Below are 23921 nucleotides of genomic sequence, written 5' to 3' on the forward strand. Positions count from 1 at the left end.
TAACATTGGGAGAAACCAGACTCACTGTGAGGGCCAGTTCCCCTCTGGCTAACATCATGAATATAATGACATTATTACTTATGTATAGCGCAAGTCATGGTTTAAATGTATTAAACTAAGTAAGTGTTGAGGGTTAGTGTTTAAACAAAGATTTTGTATGAAATGTAAGATTAATGACTAATGTCTTTGAAGATCATCCTGGATTAACTGCAGAAGTTCACATAGTTGAAATTGTCCTTTGTTAGTTGGCTGATGAAGGGTTTTGTTGGCAATTAATTGATAGTCTTTGTATTACATTTTAAGAGTGTAGTCCATCATTAGACCGAGGTGATGCAGGCAGAGATCAGTGAGGTGCATCGCAGTTCCACCTGGCCGGTAATTTCGGTGAGGTCTATCCTAAATCCAAGGTTCAGGCAACGGCATATGAAGTATCCCATGTTTTATGGTTGGAGTTGGCATCGGTTCATCCTCTGAAGTCCATCGTTATAGACTGAAGTGATGTTTGGCTGGCACAGGCTGCTGTTAGTCATCATCACTCAGAGACATGTAGCAGTGGAGTCCAACACGAAACAGGAACGGAGCTGGATTAAGCCGGTTCTAGTGATCTCAGGATAGAAGTCCCGAGGTTGAGACAGGAAAACAAATAATATAATATTAGCACAGATGCCATTTAATTTATTGCAGAGTTATAGATCATGATCCCTGTTTCTGGTTCCGGCACACTAAAGCAGCCTAATTGTGGGTTGGAGGATAAATTAGGTGTATGCCTGGCTAAACAGATGAGTCTTTAGTCTAGACTTACACTGAGTGAGTGTGTCTGCGTCCCAAACAGTGTTAGGGAGACTATTCCATAGTGTAGGAGCCAAATATGAAAGGATCTTCCTCCTTTTGTGAATTTTGATATTCTAGGAACTATTAATAGGCCAGAAGTTTACAATCATAATGAACGTGATGGAATATAGTGTGTCAGAAGGTCACTTAAGTACTGTGGAGACAGACCATTCAAAGCTTTGTATTAATTAATACGAAATTTAACAGGTAGCCAATGTAACGATGATAAAATGGGGCTAATATGCTAATATGATAATATTTCTTGGTTCTCGTCAGCACTCGCTGCTGCATTTTGAACAAATTGAAGTTTATTTATTGATCTTGCTGGACATCCTCCCAGTAATACATTGTGGTGTCACACTGGTAGACACATGCCTACTTTACCTTCAATCACTTCCGTAGCCTGCCCACTGGTGGTGAGCAGTGAGATGGCAAGAAGAGAGCAGAGAGCCAATCATAACAGTGGGCATGTACTGTCAAGTCTTAAAGGAGAAGCAGCACCAAAACCCAGCATTTCTGACAGAGGGTCAGAATGATGGTGGAAAATAATCATGTTTTACAAATATATGACTGTTTTTATTTTTGTGCAAAAAAAACCCATACTAATATTATAAGTGAACTTCAATGAACACAATAAAATAAATAATATAAAGCATGTCATGACTCCTTTAAAGTCAGCATAAAAAACTGCATTTGTAACCCATTTTACTTCCGTTATGTGCTGTACTTTTGAGTGAAAAAGGATATTCAACTAGACAAAAATGGGACCAGACTTACATTTTTTCCATTGGGAGTTGATTGGATCAAGAAAAGTGGTCTCTTGGAAACAGGAGTTTGGAAAAATAAGAGGGCTTCATAATGTCATCCGAACATAAAATTAATTTCAGAGGTGGAGCAAGTTTTATTTATTTTAATAAAATATTATTTTATAAAAAAAAAAATATTTTGAATAACATGTACTGATGAATTGTTCACAACAAAACCAGGAATTTGCAACATAGCAAAGTGCAAATTGTTATTTTATGTTAATTTTAAAGGATGAATTGTCTCTGTTTCAAAATGTAGATTCAAATGTTAAGATTAGTAAATGTAATAATAATAATACGTTTTATTTATATAGCACCTTTCCAAATGCCCAAGGTCACTTTACAATCAAGATACATTTTAACAGAAGTTACAATCACTGTTAGGAAAAAATAAAATAAAAAGTAATTCAGCAATCAGCAATGGATAGATGGTACTTTGAGAAAAGATGAGTTTTAAGCTGAGACTTGAAGATGGAAATGGAGGAGATGTTACGGAGGCTCTGAGGCAGTGAGTTTCATAGTTTTGGTGCAATTACACTGAAGAATCTCCCACCAAATGTGGACAGATGAAATCTGGGGATAGACAGCAGTTTGGAATCAAAAGAACGAAGAGAAACGTGCAGGTGTGTATGGATGCAGCAGATCACATAAATAACAAGGTTCCAGGTAATGGAGAGCTTTGTAGGTTTAGAGAAGAATTTTGAACATAATATGGCAAGAGACTAAACAAGTTAGGAGTAGTGTGTGCAGACTGCACAGTGTTTGTGAGAACTGTAGCTGCAGAGTTTTGGGTATAATGTAATCTGTTAGGACAACGAAGAGCCAGTTACAGTTATCAAGACATTTCGGCATCTTTCAAACTATAAATGTAATGCATTTATAATTATTAAAAATAATAACAGTCATTTCTAAATCACACTTCCAGTTCACTTCAAGTTGATTCCTCATTAAAACACATCTCATAGCCTTGGGGCAAATGCATAATCGCTGTTTAAAAGTCTGCAGCTATGTTACTATTGCCGAGTTTACACTACACTATTTTAAGCCCGATTTTCGCTCGCTGACAATTTTGTGGAGATCGCAGACAAAAGCCTGAAATCGTAGGCAAATCGGAGCACGTTCCTGTGAGCAACGATCGAAATGTATGAACTATCAAAGACTCGATTTGAGAGAAGTGCCGACATGTCGCCGATGTCAGCGAGATATCTAGCATGTTCAATATCTGGACCTGTCTGCGATTCCAAATTACGCAATGTGAAATATGTTTTGACCGAATACAACTGCAGCGTTGACCTACAGCCAGTGAGAGAGCAAGAAACAGGGCTCGGGATGTTTCAGTGGGAGGAGTCCTGATGTACCTGCAACAGAACATCAATTAGCATGGCTGCGGTATCAATAAAGTCTCATTGGACTGAAGAAATGGAGGAAAAATTAGTGGAACATTGGCAGGAGCACCAGTGCCTATTTGATGTTTCATCTTAACTGTATCACAACTGGTGGAGAAAGAGAAGAGTTGGAGAGAAATTGCAAATTATTTTGGACAGTCAAATAGGTAGATTTTTCTGTAGGAGGTACTTTTTCATATCGTAACCAATAAAATATATGATGCCTTTTGGCGATTAAAAACATACACATCATATTCTGAAATGCATAACATATGATCATGCATTTGTTTGTATCTCGTATCACTTCTCGCGTGTACTCTGTTGTGAAACGTAATTTGGAGTCCAGGCAGAGTCGTCTGGGATTCGTCAATAGTGAAATGTTTTATAATGTGTTCACCCCTGTCCCCGATTCGTCGTGTAATTTGAAAAAGCTACGACTTCCATGACAAGACAGACAGTTGTGTAATATGAACAGTACCATAATCCAACATCTTTGAAAGTCATGTAATGTGTAGGAGGCATAAGCTGTCATTGACATCCTTAAAAAAAAAAAAAAAAAAAAAAGTATATTAATTTGTGTTTTCGTTTTGGCTGTATCTATATTCGTTTCTTTTCAGCTAGCAAGAATCGATTTACTCCTTCCACTTGAAAGAGATTTAGTGAGCAAGAGTAGAGGTTTGGGAAGGTATAATTAGATTTAGAGAGCTGAGATCAAGTGTAATTAATAAAAGCAGGAGCAACTTACTCCAGAGGCTTTGCAAGCTGGCATGACTGCAATGGAAACATAACCGACTAGGGCCTCCGCATCACTTAGCCTGGGCTAATTGCTTTTGCACCGGTCAAGAAGGACTTCTGGGAATTGCAGTTTTCTGGCCCATGTCCAAAGTCATGTGCCCAATAGGGAGCAGGTTTTAGAGACATAAGGAACATTTGTCATTGTTGCTGGAACAAATGAATCTTGTTGCTTCTACCACAAAAGCCATAAGCCAACTTTGAGTTTGTTTTTCAGTTGGTAGCTAATTAACCCTCAGTTGACTGCAGATGAAATGGTGAAGGTAAGGTTGAAAAGAGGTGAATTTGGGGGCATTTGGACTTGAAATAGTTACAACATCTGGCTCCGGGTTTATTCAAGCAGCAGACAATAGACATTTTGAGGTAAACATTTCCAATATGGCCCCAGCCCGCAAATGCATAAGTTAGCGGTAGTTAAGACTGGTTTCATTTGTATTCAGGTTCTGCTTGCACACATGGACAAATATTTATTGTTTAAAGAAAATATGTTTTAGCATGTATCACAAGTCATGAAATAAAAATTGACACTATTTGCGTTCTTACTATACGTTCATGGTCTTATTGTGAACGATTCATCGGCGCACGTGACTTTTTTTCATTTAAACGACTTAACTTTTGCTGTTTTGACTTGATTCAATTTCTTCCCAAACCACTTTTTGACCTAATTGAACAATTTGTTTTGATGTTTAAGCATTCATGTATACGTGAACCATTGATGCTGTGTTTTCACACATTTAAGACAATATTTGCTGGTTTTTGATTAGTTTTATCAGTGTTATTTTTCAGATACGCAAATTGACCTTCGGTTTAGTACAAATTTGCACCGTAGCATATTTTTGAAAAGGCTTGCTTTTCTTGTTCCCCTTTCCACTCCGTGGCATATTATAGGAAAATTGTGTTAATTTCCTCTCGAGAGGGAAAAGGTTACGATTCGCAGCGGGCCTCCGCCGAGTGAAGGACGAACACTTGATTATGCAATCTGATTTTGATTTCATTAGGCATGCAATTGATGCGACGGAACAAAGGGGTAATTTTTCATTCATGGCGGTCTAGCTGAGCCCTGTCTTTTCCTTTAGTCTGTAATTCATACACTTCCCCCTGATCTAAAGACCATTAGGAACTCTGGGGGGTGTGTAGGATTGAGAAGGGGGGATGAGATAAAGATAATGTGAGAGAGAGAGAGAGAGAGAAGGAGTGAAGGAGCATAAATGAATGAACGCATGTGTCCGCAAGTAAAAGATTCTGTCTCGATGAGGCCCGGTCTAATCTTTCTGCTAAGTACTCACCGGAACCATTTTAAATATGAACATTCTGCAAGCGTGCGTTCAATTGTGTCACCGCTGACAGATATATAATATCAAAGCGCTAATGGGCCTGCCCATCAGGTTTAATCAATGACATCTGCTGTTAGGTGTGTGTATAAAAGTGTGAGACCGAGAGAATCATGCCGAGGTGGTTGTATTCATTTGCATATTGTCTATTTTGTTTTATGAATCGTTTCTTTGATATGCATAACCTCTCCTTGTGCACTACTTGGAGTAGTGATAGAGCGATATATCGGCCAGGCCATTCAATCAACCAGTTTGGGCATTTTGTGTCCGTTCCAAAATTCACAGACAGCCTTGTCAATGGATAGTCCACATGGTGTGTTTTCAATATTTTAAGTGAATCTTTAGTAGTGATAGCCGATAGCCTGATATTGGCCTAGCCGATTAGTTGGCCAATATTTGGCCATTTCGTGTCGGTTCCAAATTTTACAGACAGCCTTTTCAATGGATAGTCCACATGGTGTGTTTTCAAATATTTTAAGTGAATCTTTAGTAGTGATAGACCAATACATTGGCGAGGCCAATCAATCTTATTTGTTATCATGAAATACTGTAGTATTTTATACATGCCAACCCATCAGCCACCATGCATTCTGGGTATCGAATCATCATCATCCATTAAAGACACCCATATTGGTAAACCGCTAACATGGAGATCCCTTTGAATTAGTAATGATGAAAATGTGTTTGAAAGGAGATTGTGTCTTCTTTCATGACTCTCTACCATGTACATTAGCCTTACGATAGCCTCTTTCAGTAATGGCACAATCGTTTGTGATGTAGTGTTTTTATATGCAAGAAGGAAATAAGATGTTTGTATGGAAAAATGTAGAAAGGCGTTCTAAAACGGTGCTTATTATCCAATGCATGGCTTGGAATTGAATGGAAGTCTTTTAGTTCTGTATGCAATGGGCTCGAGTCATACTTTCTAATAGTAAAAATTGTGCTTTGCACAATATCTGGATGTTAGCAGTTTATTAGTTGTCGTAACATTTCTGTTTGACCTTTATCCGCCACGTATTGAATGTCGCCAATCATTTGACAATGTGATCATTGCCATTTATGCAAACACAAACTGTATTATGTCTGTCTCTTTCAAAAACTGCAAATGGGCAAGTCGAAACATGTCCAGATTATATTTGACCAAAAATTTGAAAATAATATTTTGCATAAAGATATAAAGCCTATTTTTAGAAACATTAAAAATGTTTGCATTGTTATTTTTGAGGAAAATCCTTAATGTACCTAGACAGTTTACCTTCGAGTTTTTTGTAATTCCCAATAGTCTCACAAGTGATTCTCATAACCATGTTATAGACAATTTAGACAATATATCATTATTTTTTTCACATTACATGAATCATGAGATTTTGTATTTTTTATTTGCAAACAGTGCTTAAAATTTTTTATTGTGATTCATGCAAATACAAAACATAATGCAAAACCGCTTAATGGTCCTAGAATAGGTTATTATATTCTTTAAGCAAAATTAAATTTCAATAACACTTTAAAATTAGGTTGTATATGTTAACATTAACTAACAATGAGCAATACGTTTACAACACTTATTAATATTGGTTAACTTCAGCATATACAAATACATTTTTAAAAAGTTGTGTATTTTCATTTTAGTTAATGCAATATGAACTAACATGAACTGACACCCATCCATCCATTATCTCCCACTTATCTGGGTCCGTCTCATGGGGGCAGCAGTCTGAGCATGGATACCCAGACCTCCCTCTGTACAGCCACTTCAGCCAGCTCTCCCGGGAGGATACCGAGGTGTTCCCAGGCCAGCCTAGAGATATAAACTCTCCAGCTTGACCTGGGTCCAGGTCTGGACTGATAATCTGGCATACCGGGCCGACTCATTTTGGGGCCGATCAGGGGCGGACTGTCCATCGGGAGAACCGAAACATGCGGAATGGGCAAGCTAAAATGAGCTGCCACATTATGCTGAACGGACCACAAAACTGCCGCGATATGCAGAAAAGGACTGCGAACACCAACCCCCCATCCCCCCCTCCCCCCCAACTCAACAGTTGGGCCAGTTGCCATGTAAAATCCTGGGCTGATTTCTCTTCCCAGTCCAGCCCTACCTGGGTCTGCCCCGACATCTCCTCCTTGATGGACATGCCCGGAATACCTCTACAGTTAGGCGTCCGGGGGGCATCCTAGAAAGCTCCTTATCCTATCTCTAATGGTGCGTTCACACACAACACGAAGCGAGCATTTCGCACAGCGTGATTACATACAAATTCAATGCAAAGTTGTAAATTCAAGCGAATGACGCGATTCGAACACGCTATGGTGGAAATTTTTCAACTCAAGCGAGAAATTCGCATGATGCTTTGTCGCGAAAGCCTATCGGCATTGAGATTGTCCGGATGTCACTGCTGTGTGGGCACTCGAAATTGTATGACGCAACATCATACATGTACAGAGACTTTCGCTTGAAGGAAATTGAGCGAGGAAGTTAGATTACCTGGTAAATTCTGAAAATATGTGCGGCTACTGGATTCCAGCTATTGGTTGTACTTTAATATGAACCAAGTCGTAGAAGCCGACTTCTCGCGCGAACGCGAGTTTAAACACAAATCTATAATCCAGCAGTCAAACTCACACGAGCAGGGCGAGGAGAAAATTTTCTTTGCGTTGTTTGTGAACGCACCATAAGGCTGATGCCAGACACCTTACGAAGAAAACTCATTTCTGCCGCTTGTATCTGTGATCTCATCCTTTCTTACTACACAAATCTTGTGAGCATAGACGAGGGTAGGAACGTAGATCGACTGGTAAATCACTGGCGTTGCCCTCAGGCTCGGCTCTTTCTTTACCATGACTGACCGGTGCAATGCTGCATAACTGCTGACGGATGCTGCACCGATCCATCTGTCGATCTCAAGCTCCATTTTTCCATCACTCGTGAATAAGACCTGAGATACTTAAACTCCACCACTTGGGGCAGCCACTCATCTCCAACCTGAAGAGGGAACTCTACCCTGTTCCGGCAATAAACTGATATTAACAATATTATTTTTATAATTTAACTTTAACCAAGATTAATAAATGCTGTTGAAACATATTGTTCATTGTTAGTTCATGATACCTAATAGATTTTTAACTGTTAAGAAATAGAATCTTATTGTAAAGTGTTACCATATGACCGGTAAAGGTTCTTGACAGGTTTAGTGAGATTCCACCAAAAAAACACTTTGAGGCGGTTCAATCAGGCAGATGTCAGTTTGTAAGGGCGTCGCACTGCCGTTTCGCCTTGACCTGAACAACAGATGATCTAACAGAGATCCCCCCTTCCCCCTGCCCTCTCTTCAACATTAGCATGGATGCTTCATTATCTCCGCACTTGTATATAATGGCAGCGGTGGCTCAGAGGGTCAGGGCTCGCTGCACGGCTCATCAGCCATCTGACAGCGCTCGGCGAGAGAAACGAGGAGCGATGAGGAGAAATCATCGGCACCCCCTGCTAATCCATCGCCTCTACTTAACACCACAACCTTAGATCTGCCATTGCCAAGACCTTAATATTTCGCATAATAGCTTGCATGGATATAGCAAAAAAGGTGCAAAGAAGATTTGGATGTTTTTATCAACGTATGTACAACATTGTTAGACTTCTGCAAAGTTAATCTGAAAATGAACGAAAAATGTGTGCAGTTAAATTGTACAATCCCATTATTGTTATTAATATTATAGATTTTAAAGTTTACAGTTCACCCAAAAATGAAAATGCCATCCCAGATGTGTATGACTTACTTGCTTCTGCTGAACACAAACAAAGATTTTTAGAAGAATATCTCAGCTCTGTAGATCCATACAATGCACTTTGAAAGTCCAAAAAGCATATAAAGTCTGCATAAAATTAATCCATATGACTGCAGTGGTTAAATCCATGTCTTCAGAAGCTGATTAGAAAAACATGTACATTTTTAAGTCCTCTTTACTGTAAATCTCCACATTTTCACATTTTTCTTTTTTTGTTATTGGCAATTCGCATTATTTGTGCATATCGCCACACACTGGATAGGGAGGAGAATTTGTCTTGATAAAAGTCTTGATAAAATATTTTTTCATTTTTTCACACTTTCACAATTTGTTTTGGTAACACTTTAGAATAAGGTTCCATTTGTTAACATTAGTCAAAAACATTAGTTAACATGAACTAACAATGAACAATACTTTTACAGCATTTATTAATCTTATTTAATGTTAATTTCAACAAAGTAATTCATTTTTAAAATCAAAAGTTGTACATATCAACATTAGTTAATGCATTATGAACTGACAAACTAACATTGAACAGTTGTATTTTTATCACTTATAAAGTTTATTATGTTCATTGTTCCTTCATGATACTTAATGCTTTAACTAATGTTAACAAATGGAACCTTATTTGTAACAGTATTAATATTTTTGTATTTGTATATTAATGTCCAACATGTATGTACATGCATCACAGCAGATGTTATTTTTGTCATTTGTTTTCCGAAAGTCATGAAAATTAGTACCTCGAATTCTGCAGTGGAAATGGCGGTGTTGGGAAATTATATTTATAAAAAAATTTATTGAACACTTTTTGCACAATTTGGCCAAATTACATCTTTTTTAGAAGTTACACCCAATAAAATTTTTCTGTTTGCAAGCAATATATACTATAATATTCTTCTAAATAATTATTTTTTTTTTTTCAAGCATTACTTTAATCTCACATTCTTTTCACTGACAAACGTTTTATTCCGGGAACAAATGTTCGGTGTGCTTGCAATGACGCCACAACTATGGGACAGTCGTAATTTTTATAAACTGATAGAAATCATTTTCAATATAAGTTCAGAAATAAGTTGGGTTTTTTTTTTGTCACTTTTTGTTTAAATTATAATAGTTTTAAAATGTTAATAATTCTTCTATAATGGATTTTCATTGTTTAATATCGAAAGACTAGGCTGGGACAATGTTAAAACTAAAATCTGTACATAAAAGTAATTTGGAAACTACATAACATAAATAATGAAAGTTTTGTTTTATAATGTGTTTTATAAAGTTAAAAGCTGTTTGTTTAAATAAAAAACAACACATCAACCGCTGAGACAAATGTCAAAAGTTTAAGAAATACCCAGTAATAATAATTGTTTCCAAACAGGTTTCGCAAAACCTCGTACCTCTCTTCCGTCATCTTCCATTGTTCGACAAACAGTGACTACGTTTACATGGACTCCAGAAAGCAGCTTATTGCTAGAAAGTGGCATTCCTGTTTACACGCACTGTATATGCGGTGTACTTTTTACTCCCGTATTTATGCGGCTCAGTCAGTAAGCAGCTTTCTCCAAAGAACGGAATTTCAACACGACGCTTGTGTAAATTACAACCATGGCATCTGAGGAAGACTTTGCTATTTTACTCCCCGTTGCTTTGCTTTATTTCCCGATATTCCAGTCTTGTTGCTGTGTTTGTTTCCTTAACTTTCCATCGCGCCCTACAGCAGAATTGCGCTGAAATTATGGAGTTTACCGCTTACATAAAACTCTGGGATTCCCCCATTGTACAAGCGCATATACGCAAACGTGAAGGACCGTCAATATTTTACATTGTTGTATATAAAATTGGCATAGTTTTTAGTGCAGGTGCTTTTCTCACTGCACTCCCAGAAAGATTGAATTCTTTCTGCTGTGTTGACTTGTGTTGTTGGGCTCCATCCAATTGCCTGTTTTTATCTGGTCAGTTCACGCACCTGAGCGCTCCTTAAAATCTTGTAATAATGGCATTTATGTGTTTACATGGCCAAATTAAGCCATGTTCTATGTGTTAAACAACTTTGTCTTAATCCCTTATGCAGTGTGTTCTTGTTTACATGATGTTTCAGTACGCTGCTTTTTGCAAAAACTCTGTTTTCTTTAGTGCCTGTAAATGTGGTCAGTGTTTACACTCTTCTGAAAGTCAACCAATGAAGGGCTTACTTTTGTTGTTTCTGCACAGTGACCCAACTACTTTTTCTTTTAACTCTTTTATACCAAACTCTGTGATTGTGTGTATATTTGCACCCTAGACATGTTCTTGGTCACCTTGTGCCAATCTAGGTTCTCTGTGTTCACAATTACACTCCGTGTCACTGTCGTTGTGTGAAGTGGCGGGAGATCTTGCGATCAGTCTCTGCCCAGCACTCTCCTCTGATTTCCTTCACATTGTAATTGCATTATCCCTTTTTTATGCAGAATTGTTCTCTGGGGACTAATTGATGGAGACATGTTTAATTCATCAATCATTAGCATCAAATTTGACAATTAGCGATGATTGTTGAATTCTTGATGGGGATGAGGCATGGTTAGGGGCTTATTTTCAATTTTTTCATACCAGCCAAGACAGAGAATGCACAATGAATAAAAATTTAAAAAAGCATTTTAAAGGGATAGTTCTCCCAACAATGAAAATTCTGTCATCATTTACTCACCCTCGTGTCATTCCAAATTTGGATGACTTTCATTCTTCCATGGAACACAAAAGGATATTAGACAGAATGTTAGTCTTTGTTACCATCCATTTTCATTGCATCTTTTAACTGTTCACTGATCATCTTATGCGAGCGACAATGGCATGTGGCATGAAAGCTTTGAAAAAAAATTCTATTTGTGAGTAGTATTTTAGCATCGGGGGAAAATTACACATGTTATCTTTTAATTTTTGGTTATATCAAACTTTAAATACTTTGCTAACTTTAAAATGATACTCCAATAGATTTATGAATGGATTTCTAAAACAATCTGCTTTATGACAATACACAATAATTTCCTTTTCTGCAGGATGCCAATATTATACGGCATTGATCCGAGTAATAGCTGCGCCTTAGTTAATTCTATCACATTTAAATGTGTAGTGATACATCGACTCAACTAGTCAGGGGCAATATTGTGATAGAATTAATAAAATCCTCTTTTTAGCAATACTGGTGATTTACATATTGGTGAATAGACAAACATAAGAATGCCCTTTTATGCTTTCAATTACTCACGAATTACTACTGATTGTGTCAAGGCGTTTTTTTTTGCCAGACGCTAAAGTAAACTGCGAAGAACACTCTTGTTAGCCTAATGCTTCCTAACCATTAGTGAGAGTAATAAGTGTATCAAATTCACATAATCATGTCTAATTAGTATCAGTAATTATCTTGTTGGGTGCGAGAATATTAATCTTGCGGTCCCCATAGGGGAAGGGCGTCTCTTGCAGGGAGAGAGCGATCGAGCTTCAACCACACGCTGTGGAGTACTTGCTAAATTAGCATGCTTCAAATCAGCGCTGCGGAGGGAGGGGAGAGAAGGGAATGTGTAAAGAAAAGACAAAATTGCATAAAAGGAAAAACAACAGAGAAAAGTTTAGTCCCACTGTGAAATTCATTAGAGTGTAGTAAATAAAATATAAATGTTTTCTGAGTGGTTTTTAAGTTTTGGTAGAGTTAGCGTGCAGCGTGCACTAACGGATGATTCTATGATTTTTGTATGTGTGCAGAACTTTTAAATGGCTTTTTATTTTTGTGATACAGTTTGATTTATGTGGAAATACTGTTTTGTGATGCAGTTTAAATGAACACTTAAGAAAAGGATTGCAATGTAGTGTCAAATGTTTCATAGCATAGCTGCTAGCTGCTACCTAGCATAGTCAAAAACAAATATTATGACCACAATAAACTGATTTTTGCTTCTTTAAAGCCCCAGGGGCAACTCATCAGGAACAACATGAACAAAGCAGCACAAAATGTAGTGTTGTGATTTGCCATTTTATGAACATGGTTATAACAAGGTTATATTTGCAATATAAAACTGATTTGAAAATGAACAAACAGAAGAAGTCCCAAACACTTAAGAAATGGTAGCTTGTTAAGAAGAGTGATTTTCAACTTGTTTTAAACCATTTTCAGATTTTACATTGGGCCTCAAATTGCGAACACAAAATGGTTTATTACACAAGTGATTAAAAATTCCCTTAAATTAAACCTTAAAATGTTCAGTTGTATTTCGCCAAAAAATGTTTTACCTACCCTTGTGATCCACCTTTAAGTTTTGACTACTGGTTAAGATCATGTAAAATGACCTCAAGTTTGCATACGGGAAAGAATGACAATTACCCAAAGTGAGCTAATCTCCTAAAAGTCTTTTTTACCGCATAAAGGCATCAGCGGTCCAAATCTGCCTTGAGTCTTAATGCTGAGATTTATATATTAGCCTTCCTCTTTTCAAGACAGTAGGCTGTTTTTCAGGAACAGGAGGAGAGGACCCCATGCCATACGGCCAGGCCTGTGAATTAGCAAGCGGCGTGGGGTGTCCGCTGATTGGAGACGGGGAGGGCCTTCAGCACAGCCGCCACCGCCGGGAGAGATGGATGTGTCAGGCAGGGAGTGGGGGAGAGCTAATTACCGTTCCGAGTGTATCTTGTTAATTAAGGGCTAATTAGTGGCAGAAACGGAGAGGGAGCGCGGTACAGAGACGGGAGTGAGGCACTGACTGCTCATGTAGCACGAAGAGTTGAATGCAGAAAAATATGCAAAATCTTTATCATGCACATAGCACAAATTCATTAGTACCTCCCACTGATTGGTACTTTATGGTTCTCGTCTCATATTTTTGCTTACCATGTTTTTTTGTTTTTTATATGTGCATTGGTATTTTTGATAACTTATGAATAATAATATAATTTATATTACATTAAGGCAGAAACTATGTTATCATGATTAATTATAATTTTTATATGATTTATCATATAATCTAATCAATATAATTCCTTGAAGTACTCTTGAAAGTAATAGTTCACCTATAATGGAAAATTCTCTCATTTACTCACCCTCATGCCATCCCAGATGACTGAATTTCTTCTGCAGTACACAAACGATGTGCTTTTTTAGAAGAATATCTTGACTCTGTAAGTCCATACAATGCAAGTGAATGGTGACCACATTGTTGAAGCTCCAAAAAGCACATAAAGGCCACATCAAATGAATCCATTAGGCTCCAGTGGTTTAATCCATGTTTTCAAAAACGATCCATCAGTTTTGGGAGAGAACAAACCAAATGCAACTCCATTTCACTGTACATCTTGTCATCAGTTGTCTCCTTTGTGATCATGATTTCAAGCTCGATTACACTTCCTAGCGCTATCTAGCACTCTCCACATGTGTCAAACATTAGTATATTCAGGACTGGTATAGAAAATCATGTGTTCCGCTTAAGTACTATGAAATATCAGACAATGATGAAAACCAGAATCGAAGCCACATTGCCTGCCTGAGCACCACCGCTCGGTCTGTGCAAGATCTAACTGCTAGGCCAAAAAGGTCTTTGTACTTGTATCAACTACCAGCAAATGTAACTTTGTAGCACTTTAAAATGTGATATTAACCTTTCTCAAATTGTCTTTTGCAGGCACTCCTCATTCTAACAGCAGCAGTTCCCTACAGTCCGGGGGCTCTGTGGCCGGCGTGGCTTTAGGGAACAGTAAAGAGGGAATGCACCAGCGCTCGTTCTCCGTGTCCAGTGCAGAACAGTGGAGTGAAGCAGTTATCAGTACAGCAGCAGGTCAGAAGCTCTTCAGAAAACCTCAGTTTCTCTCTCTCATTTTTTTTACTCAATCTTTCAATCTTCTCGATGACTCTTATGTAATTTATTTCTCAAACCTGTCTTCAAAACGTTGGATGTTTCAAAAAAGGCTAATCGTACAATCATATTATAAACCGACACAGAGATCTTAATTACATCTATTGATGTATTTTGACACTGTTCGATATGACACATTTTGTTAAAAAACAATATTTATTGGTATAGCCGCTTGTCCTATGTAGGGTCTCGGGTAGTGCTGGAGCCTATCCCAGCTGTTTTGGGCTGAAGGCAGGGAAACACCTGGACAGGTGGCCGGTCCATCACAGGGCAAACACACACAGACATTCACACTCTCACTTAGACCTACAGGCAATTTAGAGTTTCCAATTCACTTGACTTGAATGTTTTTGGGGCTGTGGGGGAAACTGGAGGCCCCAGATGAAACCCACGGCATCACAAGGAAAACATACAAACTCCTCACAGAAAGTCCCTGGGTGAGCCGGAACTCAAACCGGGGGACCCTCTTGCTGTGAGGCCACCGCGCCGCCCCAAACTATTTCATATCTTATTTAAATAAGCGTTTGAAGGTGTGCTTGCATGTTTTCTCAACTTAAACATTCATATCCAACTAACTCCTGATGAACACATTATTTAATGATCATTTAAAAGTTTTCTGTTTCATGTCTTTGTAATTGCTTTTTTATTTCACTCATATCACACAAATAGTGAGTAAAGCACATAGAATCAAATAAATTCTTATATTTTGATTCATTAAGTTTTCTTAAATGTATTTAAGCAACATTATGTCAAAATGGTATGGATTATACAACTCAAATGCATGTGACATCAAATCTAACAAACATGACATCACCTAACAAACAAGGTCAGAGGTAAACCAAATGTAATCCGATTATATAACCAAGAATTGAATCCAAGAGATTATATTACTGATTGCAATTTTAGTCATGTTATTTTTAATAAGTACCAGATTCATATTTACAAAATCATATTGTCCACTAAAATACCATAGTTACTACTGTAATACTGCCACCACTGTCAGCAAAAAAAATATTAAAATAGCAGATTCTGAATGCTTCCCAGACTATTTAAGGGAGATCCGGTAATGCTATACCATAAAGTTGCATTTGTTAACTATGTTAGTTAACATGAACTAACAATGAATAATATTTTTTTTAGCACTCATTAACCTTAGTTAATATACATTTAAAAGTTGTATATGTTAACATTAGTTAATGCATAATGGTAACATTACGAACAATGAACAAATATATATCAGAAAGAGAATGACCTTTATTGCCAAGTATGCTGACACATACAAGAAATATATCTTGGTGACAGAAGCTTCCAGTGCACAAACAATACAACAACAAGACAGAGATAATATAAAAATTGAATAAAAATAAAGAGTGAATATAAAAAATATATATATATATATATATAATACACAATAAGGCAAAATATATATATACCTATGTACAAATACAAGGGAGTGTATGGCAGAAGAGTTAGGATGTTAAATATAATCGACTAAACTGTGTATTGCACATAATTATTGCTCAAAGGGGCAATTTTAACTTCATGAGATGGATAGCCTGAGGGAAAAATGCTGTTCCTGTGTCTGACGGTTCTGGTGGTCAGTGCTCTGTAGCGCCAGCCAGAAGGCAACAGTTCAAAAAGGTAGTGGGCAGGGTGAGTGGGATCCAGAGTGATTTTTCCAGCCCTTTTCCTCAATCTGGAAGTGTATAGTTCTTGAAGGGAGGGCAGGGGCAAACCAATCATCCGATCAGCAGTCCGAACTGTCCTTTGTAGTCTTCTGATGTCCGATTTCATAGCTGAACCAAACCAGACAGTTATTGAAGTGCAGAGGACAGACTCAATGACTGCTGAGTAGAACTGTATCCACAGCGCCTGTGGCAGGTTGAACTTCCTCAACTGGTGTAGGAAGTACAACCTCTGCTGGGCCTTTTTCACAATGGAGTCAATGTCCACTGACAGATAGACATGCTGAACAGAGAGTTGGTGTAATTTAGTCCGGAGAATAGCTGGGAGCTGAACTGAAATCCACAAAAAGGATCCTTGCATATGTCCCTGGACTGTCCGGCTGTTGCAGTATATTATGTAATCCCATGCTGACCGCATCATCCACGGACCTGTTTGCTTGGTAATTAAATTGAAGGGGATCTAGAAAGGGTCTAGTGATGTCCTTCAGGTGGGCCAACACCAGTCTTTCAAATTACTTCATGACCACAGACGTCAGAGCAATGGGTCTGTAGTCATTATGTTCTTTGGTTTAGTTTTTTTTGGGACAGGAATGATAGTGGAGAATTTGGAGCAGCAGGGAACTTAACATTGCTCCTGTAATCTGTTGAAGATCTGCGTGAAGATGGGGGCTAGCTGGCCAACACAGGATTTTAGACAAGTGGGTGAAACACTACTGGGCCATGTGCTTTCCTTGTCTTTTGTTTCCAGAAAACCTGGCACACCTCCTCTTCACATATCTTAAGTGCAGATTGAGTAGCAGGAGGGGAGTTGCAGTAGGTGTTTGTGTGAAGTGAAGGTCAGATCGGGTGTGGGGTGTGAGACTGGGCCTTTCAAATCTACAGTAAAACACATTCAGGTCGGTATATTTAGATATATACATTAAACTAAGATTATTAATGATGTTAAAAATACTATTGATGTTTAGTTCATGAAGATACATAATGCATCAACTAGTGTTAAGAAATAGTACCTTATTGGGAAGTCTTACAGTATGTTACAGTAGTAACATTATGTTGTTGTAACTATGGTACAGTATTTTGCTGAAAAATAGGGTTTTCACTGTACATTTTTGTAACGTAACTGTAATTTCAGCAGTTGTCTGTTACATGTGTAAAGTGGTTGTGCTGCTTAAGAGTTAATCGCTTATTGGTATTACTCATTAATTGTAGCTTTGATCGCAACTGTGTTACTGCATAACTTATGGTAACATAGTTTCCACCAAATAATAATAGTATATTGTGTTACGTGGTGCTAACAAGCTAATCGCTAATCAGGACCTAGTTAATTAAGCTGTTATGATTATGAGTAACACACTGTAGGTACTATGGTGCTTCGGTGGAAACTAATTACCATGGAACATTTTTATAAGGGATAAAGTCAGTAACTGTCGGTTTTGCGTATCAGGGACTGTGCTGTTAACAAGCTAATTGCTAATCAGGATGATTCAGTAATAGCAGCTTCAATCACAACCGTGGTATCTAAACAATTACCATGGTAAACATAGTTGGCAAAAAGTGTGAAAAACTCTTGCACTATTTGAAGGCAATCCATACTAACAAAGTAATGGTACATGGAACTATGGAAACTGTTTACGTTTGGTAAACAGTCAAGTCTAGCTTGTTGCGATGCTTGCGCTGTTAACAAGCTAATTGATAATTAGGATAATTCAGTAACTGCGGCTTTGATCGCAACTCTGTAACTGCAAAATTTATCATGGTAATCATAAAAACTTCTTACACTGTCTGATGGAGTAACTATGATATTTTGCCAAAAACTTTGGTTGCCAAAGCATTTTTTAAAAGGGAACTGTGGAGTTAGTATCTGTTTGATGCTTGTATCGGTGGTTGTGCTGTTAACAAGCTAATAGGTAATTAGGATAATTCGGTAATTGTGGTTTGATCGCAACTCTGGTACCACCACCCACGGCAACAATGCCCCCAAATAGTCTCTCCGCCTCTGCCAGACTTTCTCTCTCTTGCTCTCTCTCTCTCTCTCTCTCTCTGTCTTTCTCTCTCTTTATTCTCATCCTGTCAGTGCACTTGAGTGAAGTCAAATAATATATTTGCCGGGCATAACAACGCTACACATTTTTTTCTTTTGTCTTCACAATTTATTTTTTTCCCCTCCCATGTTGGAAAATGAATGCTTCACAGGGACAACATTCATCATTGGTTATTTCCTTCTCTTTGTCGGCTGGCAGTAAAAAAGCACTTAAATGCACATCAACAGAATAACAGTCATTTCCATGCATGTTTGCGCACTCGTTGTTCTCATTAGCGGCTGCTCTGTTCTTCCCCCGCCCTGCCTTTCTCTCTCTCTCTCTCTCTCTCTCTCTCTCTCTCTTTTTCTCTCTGTCTCTCACTCTCTCCTCCCCCCTCCCTGTCTGTTAGGGTCCCAGGGGCCCCGCTAGTTTAAAGAGTGCTCTTTATGAGCCAAATGGAGGCCCCGCCGTGTGGCCCCGTGGTGTTGCAGACAGAACATGACGCTGCGCGACATTCGCCCTTCTCTGCTCGTCTCCACTTGTCGAACAATCAATTTCAGCCCTGCTCCGCCATCGCCCCCCCGCCTACACCCATCAGCTCCACATCCTAAAGTAGAATTACTCAAAGCGGCCGTAGCCTCCGAAATGAGCTGTGTTTGTATGACAAAGCACTTCATTAGGCCCTGGTGTAAAATAGTTATAGTCACACATAAGCACACATACTCCGAGTTTTAGCTGTATCAGGATTTGGTAAATGCATCTACTCTATGACCTGTTACAATCAGCCTCTTGGTTCTTTTGTTTAGTGAGAGTATTACAGCTTTAAAGGTCATAGCAGAGAGAAGAGTTTTATATCAAAGATCTTGGGAAATTGCACAGGTCTCATAATAAAGCTCATAGTGTGCAAGCCAAATTTATTGTTGTATAGATTTTCATATGCAAATGTTAAAGTAAATGACTGAAATTACTTCCTTTTTCAGATGACCACCAAGACCTCTTAGTAGTTAGTTAGTTAGTTAGCTGTTAATTGACTCATTAGTTGGTTACATTTTACATTTATTCATTTAGCAGACTTTTTTTATCAAAAGCAGACAATGAACAATGGTTAGTTAGTAGTTGGTTAGTTCTTTAGTTAGTTAGTTGTTCAGTGGCTCTTTAATTAGCTAGTTAGTTGTTAAGGTACTTCGGTATTTACACTACTGGTCAAAAGTTTTGAAACACTTGACTGAAATGTTTCTCATGATCTAAAAAATATAAATGTATTTAATTACAAAACTAAAATGTAATTCATTTTATTTAATTTTTTATTGATTACTTGGACCAAATAATAAAGAAAAGTGCCCAACATAGATGGGAACTCCTTCAATACTGTTTGAAAAGCATCCCAGGGTGAAACCTCAAGAGGTTGGTTGAGAAAATGTCAAGAGTACAAGTCTGCAAATTCTAGACAAAGAGTGACAACTTTGAAGATGCTAAAAATAACACAGTTTTAATTTATTTGGATTTTGTATAGTCACAACATAATTCCCATATTTCCATTTATATTATTCCATCGTTTGATGACATTTTATTCTAAAATGTGAAGGAAAAAAATTATAATAAAGTGTTTCAAAAATGTTTACCAGTAGTGTAGTTATTTGTTGAATGTTTAGTTAGTTAGTTAGTTAGTTAGTTAGTTAGTTAGTTAGTTAGTTAGTTTTTTGATGAATGGTTGGTTGGTTGGATGGTTGGTTGGTAGTTAATTAACTACTTAGTTGTAGATTGATTAGATATTTAGTTTGTTGAATTAGTTTAGTTTTCATTGGCTAGCTAGTTAGTTGTTGTTTGGTTGGTTGGTTATACATAACACCTAAAATAATTTCAGATGGATAAAACCTTGTTCTGACCTAATTTTATTTCTATTGTATATCCTGTTTCACATTACAGAAGTAAAATAGCGAAGGCTGTTTATGTTCTTCTTGTGACATACTGTAGAGTGACATTTGGCTTCAACATCACTTTCTTTTGAATAAATAAATAAACTTTATTTATTTATTTGTTTCAACACCATTTATTTCTCTGTCCTAACCTCAGACAGACTTCAATGGAGATTTCAATGTAACTTTGAATGAGCTTTTTGCTTTGTATAGTAATTTTATGTGTAACTATTCCTTATTCTACTCTATGAACTTGCACACGCATTGTCATTAAATAGATTTCCAATCCCCAAAAATATTTTTATTATCTTTGGTGAGGGTTGAAGGTCAAACAAAAGATCAGGGCTGATGAGATGAGAAGCCATAGATTCAAATGATCAAATGCATCTCAGCCAGGTGACTATTTCCATATTGTTTAAGTGTCGTACTCATTTATAAAGGTTGTGCTGGATAAGGAGAAGTTGAGTTAGCTACAACCTCTGAATACTGATAGCTAAGCTTTTGATTAAATCTAAGCTTTTCTCTTTACTATATTTCCGCTGTGCATGTATAATATTCATATCAAGGTTGTGTAAATGCGTGCATGTAATGGAACTGTATTCGTACCTTGGGTCAAGCATCTCTTTGTAATGCAGTCTAGTGTAGATAGATAGTTTTTTTTTTTTAATTTTCATGTTGTATAGTTTTAATCATGTATTTCTATAGATATTTAAAAATATTACATATTTCTTGTTGATCTAAAATCATTGTATGGGTTTCAGTGTTGGGGAAATTACTTTAAGATAGCTAAACTACAGTTAAGATGCTGTGTGAAAAAGTAGTTTTAGTAACCACACTACAAGCATCAAAAGTAGCTTCCAGTAAGGCAATTACAATGGAAGTGAATGGGGCCAATCCATAAACATTAAAATACACACTGTTTCAAAAGTGTAGCCATAAGACATGAACATTATAAGTTTTAACATGATTTTAGTGTGATAAAATTGCTAACTAACCTTATCTGTGCAAAGATATATGCAATATTACAACTTTACGTATGCAACTTAATGCCTGTAAACCCTGTAATCTCAGTAAGCTGTTTTATCACACTAAAGTCATGATGAACAGATATTTTATAACATTTAAATTATGTTATGATGTATAATGTTTACGTCTTGTGGCTTTTGAAACAGTGTGTATTTTAATGTTTATGGATTGGCCCCATTCACTTCCATTGTAATTGCCTTACTGGAAGCTACTTTTGATGCTTGTAGTGTGGTTACTAAAACTACTTTTTCACACAGCATCTTAACTGTAGTTTAGCAATCTTAAAGTAATTTCCCCAACACTGAAACCCATACAATGATTTTAGATCAACAAGAAATATGTAATATTTTTAAATATCTATAGAAATACATGATTAAAACTATACAACATGAAAATTAAAAAACTATCTTTAAGTTTGACATCTTCCCATTCTTTTTCGAGCATTTGACTGATCATGTTGTTAAAAATCAAATGCTTCTTACTGCCATTGTTATATGTCATGCTATATATATGTCTTATTGTTCGAAATAAAATAAATAAATAAATGTTAATGTTTAATGTTTTAATTAACTTCCATATGTATACAGTATACATTTTCCACAAGTTTAAATCCACCTGCCTAATATTGTGTAGGTCCCCCTCGTACCATTAAAACAGCACCAACTCTCATCTCAGAATAGCATTCTGAGATTATATTCTTCTCACCACAATTATACAGAGTGGTTATCTGAGTTATCGTAGACTTTGTCAGTTTGAACCAGTCTGACCATTCTCTGTTGACCTCCCTCATCAACAAGGCGTTTCTATCCACAGATCTGCCCCTCACTGGATGTTTTTTGTTTTTGGCACCAGTATGAGTCAATTATAGATATCAAAAGAGATCAGCAGTTAAAGAAATACTCAAACCAGCCCAACTGGCACCAACAATCATGTCATGATTTTCCCCAATTCTGATGGTTGATGTGAACATTAACAGAAGCTCCTGACCCGTAACTGCATGATTTTATGCACTGCTGTCAAATGATTTGCTGATTAGATAATCACATGGATGATTGTTGGTGCCAGATGGGCACCAACAATGTAACTGTTGATATCCTAAGATTTTCATGCACAACAGACTCTAGAATTTATTCAGAATGGTGCTAAAAACTAAAAAACATCCAGTGAGGGGCAGTTCTGCGGATGGAGATACCTTGTTGATGAGAGAGGTCAACAGAGAATGGCCAGACTGGTTTGAACTGACAAACGTAACTCAGATAACCACTCTGTATAATTGTGGTGAGAAGTATAGTATCTCAGAATGCTATTCTGAGATGCGGGTTGGCGCTGTTTTGGTGGCACGAGGGGGATCTACACAATATTAGGCAGGTTGTTTTATCTAGTGGCTGATCGGTGTACATAGATAACATTGTCACAAATGCTATCGATTTAACTTAACTTGTACTGAACCCGGAACATTACTTTTAGGGGAAATATATTTTTAAATATCAAACTGTCTGGAACAAAAACAATGAGTTTTTTTTTTAATAATTATTATTTCAATTAGGTTGACGGCATAAAATAGAATGTTATATTAGGTCAGTTTGGAACCGTTTGTACTCCAAAATGTTCCACTCAATCAACGATTCATACATAATGTTTCTTCTAACTTATAACCTTTCCATTTATCCACTGCCATGCCATAAAAAATACACAGACCTGATTTCAATTGATCAAAAACAGTATGTTAAATTATTAATGCTTAGCCTATTTGATATATCAAAATGTTGCGACGTCACAAACAGAACCCCTAAAATATCTCACCCCATGATAGAATCCTCACAGTAATAGAATTATCACAACAATCAATATAGCATTTCAGAAATTTGTTGAGGTCCTCTTAGTGTAGAATTTAGAAATAGTCTTTAGATTAGGGCTACGCTGTGTCATCTATGCTGTTTCTTGGTTATCTAAAGTCGTCATTAAGGGGCAGAGATCACTTCTCCCCTGCAGAGCTCGAGGAGGCAGCGAGCGCAGGCAGTTTGATTCCCCGCTCTTGGCTGTAATGAAGTTTGACATTTCGTTTGGAGAGAGCAGCGGCGTGTGCCTGCCCATGCCTTGATTAGTGCACTCTAATTGACAATAATAAGAAGGAAGTAGTGATTGTGTTCTGCGTGTTTTTTCACCATTAATTGCAGCCATTGCCATTGATTACGGACGGGGGTTGCTCACTCGGCTGCCATGTCAAGGGATAGAAGGGGAGGGCGGGGGGTGTTGTCTTCGTCAAATAATACCGTCCGTGCATGGTAGCTCTTGAATTGGCTGCCGCAAGAAATTGAAGTTTCTAATCACGTACTTCTGGAAGAAACAGAAATTGAGAGCTATTAAGAAATGAGTTCATGTTCTTTGTACACACCCTCCAATCTTCTCACACTCACCCACGGCCTTCGTTTCTAGAACTGTGGCGTAAAGTGCCATTTCCTGAGGGGACGCTAA

General features: G+C 37.4%; 1 protein-coding gene across 4 annotated transcripts in view; it reads left to right on the plus strand.

Moving 5' to 3' along the window:
- LOC127634269 (arf-GAP with GTPase, ANK repeat and PH domain-containing protein 3-like) overlaps window positions 1-23921 on the plus strand; it is a 217595-nt gene that overhangs the window by 153907 nt on the left and 39767 nt on the right. For all 4 annotated transcript variants that reach the window (XM_052113742.1, XM_052113743.1, XM_052113740.1 and 1 more), the window contains exon 12: window positions 14568-14720. In XM_052113742.1, coding sequence (XP_051969702.1) covers window positions 14568-14720 — 153 coding nt within the window. The remainder of the gene's footprint in view (window positions 1-14567; window positions 14721-23921) is intronic.

Source organism: Xyrauchen texanus, chromosome 41 (genome assembly GCF_025860055.1).
Source record: "Xyrauchen texanus isolate HMW12.3.18 chromosome 41, RBS_HiC_50CHRs, whole genome shotgun sequence".
Lineage (NCBI taxonomy): Eukaryota > Metazoa > Chordata > Actinopteri > Cypriniformes > Catostomidae > Xyrauchen > Xyrauchen texanus.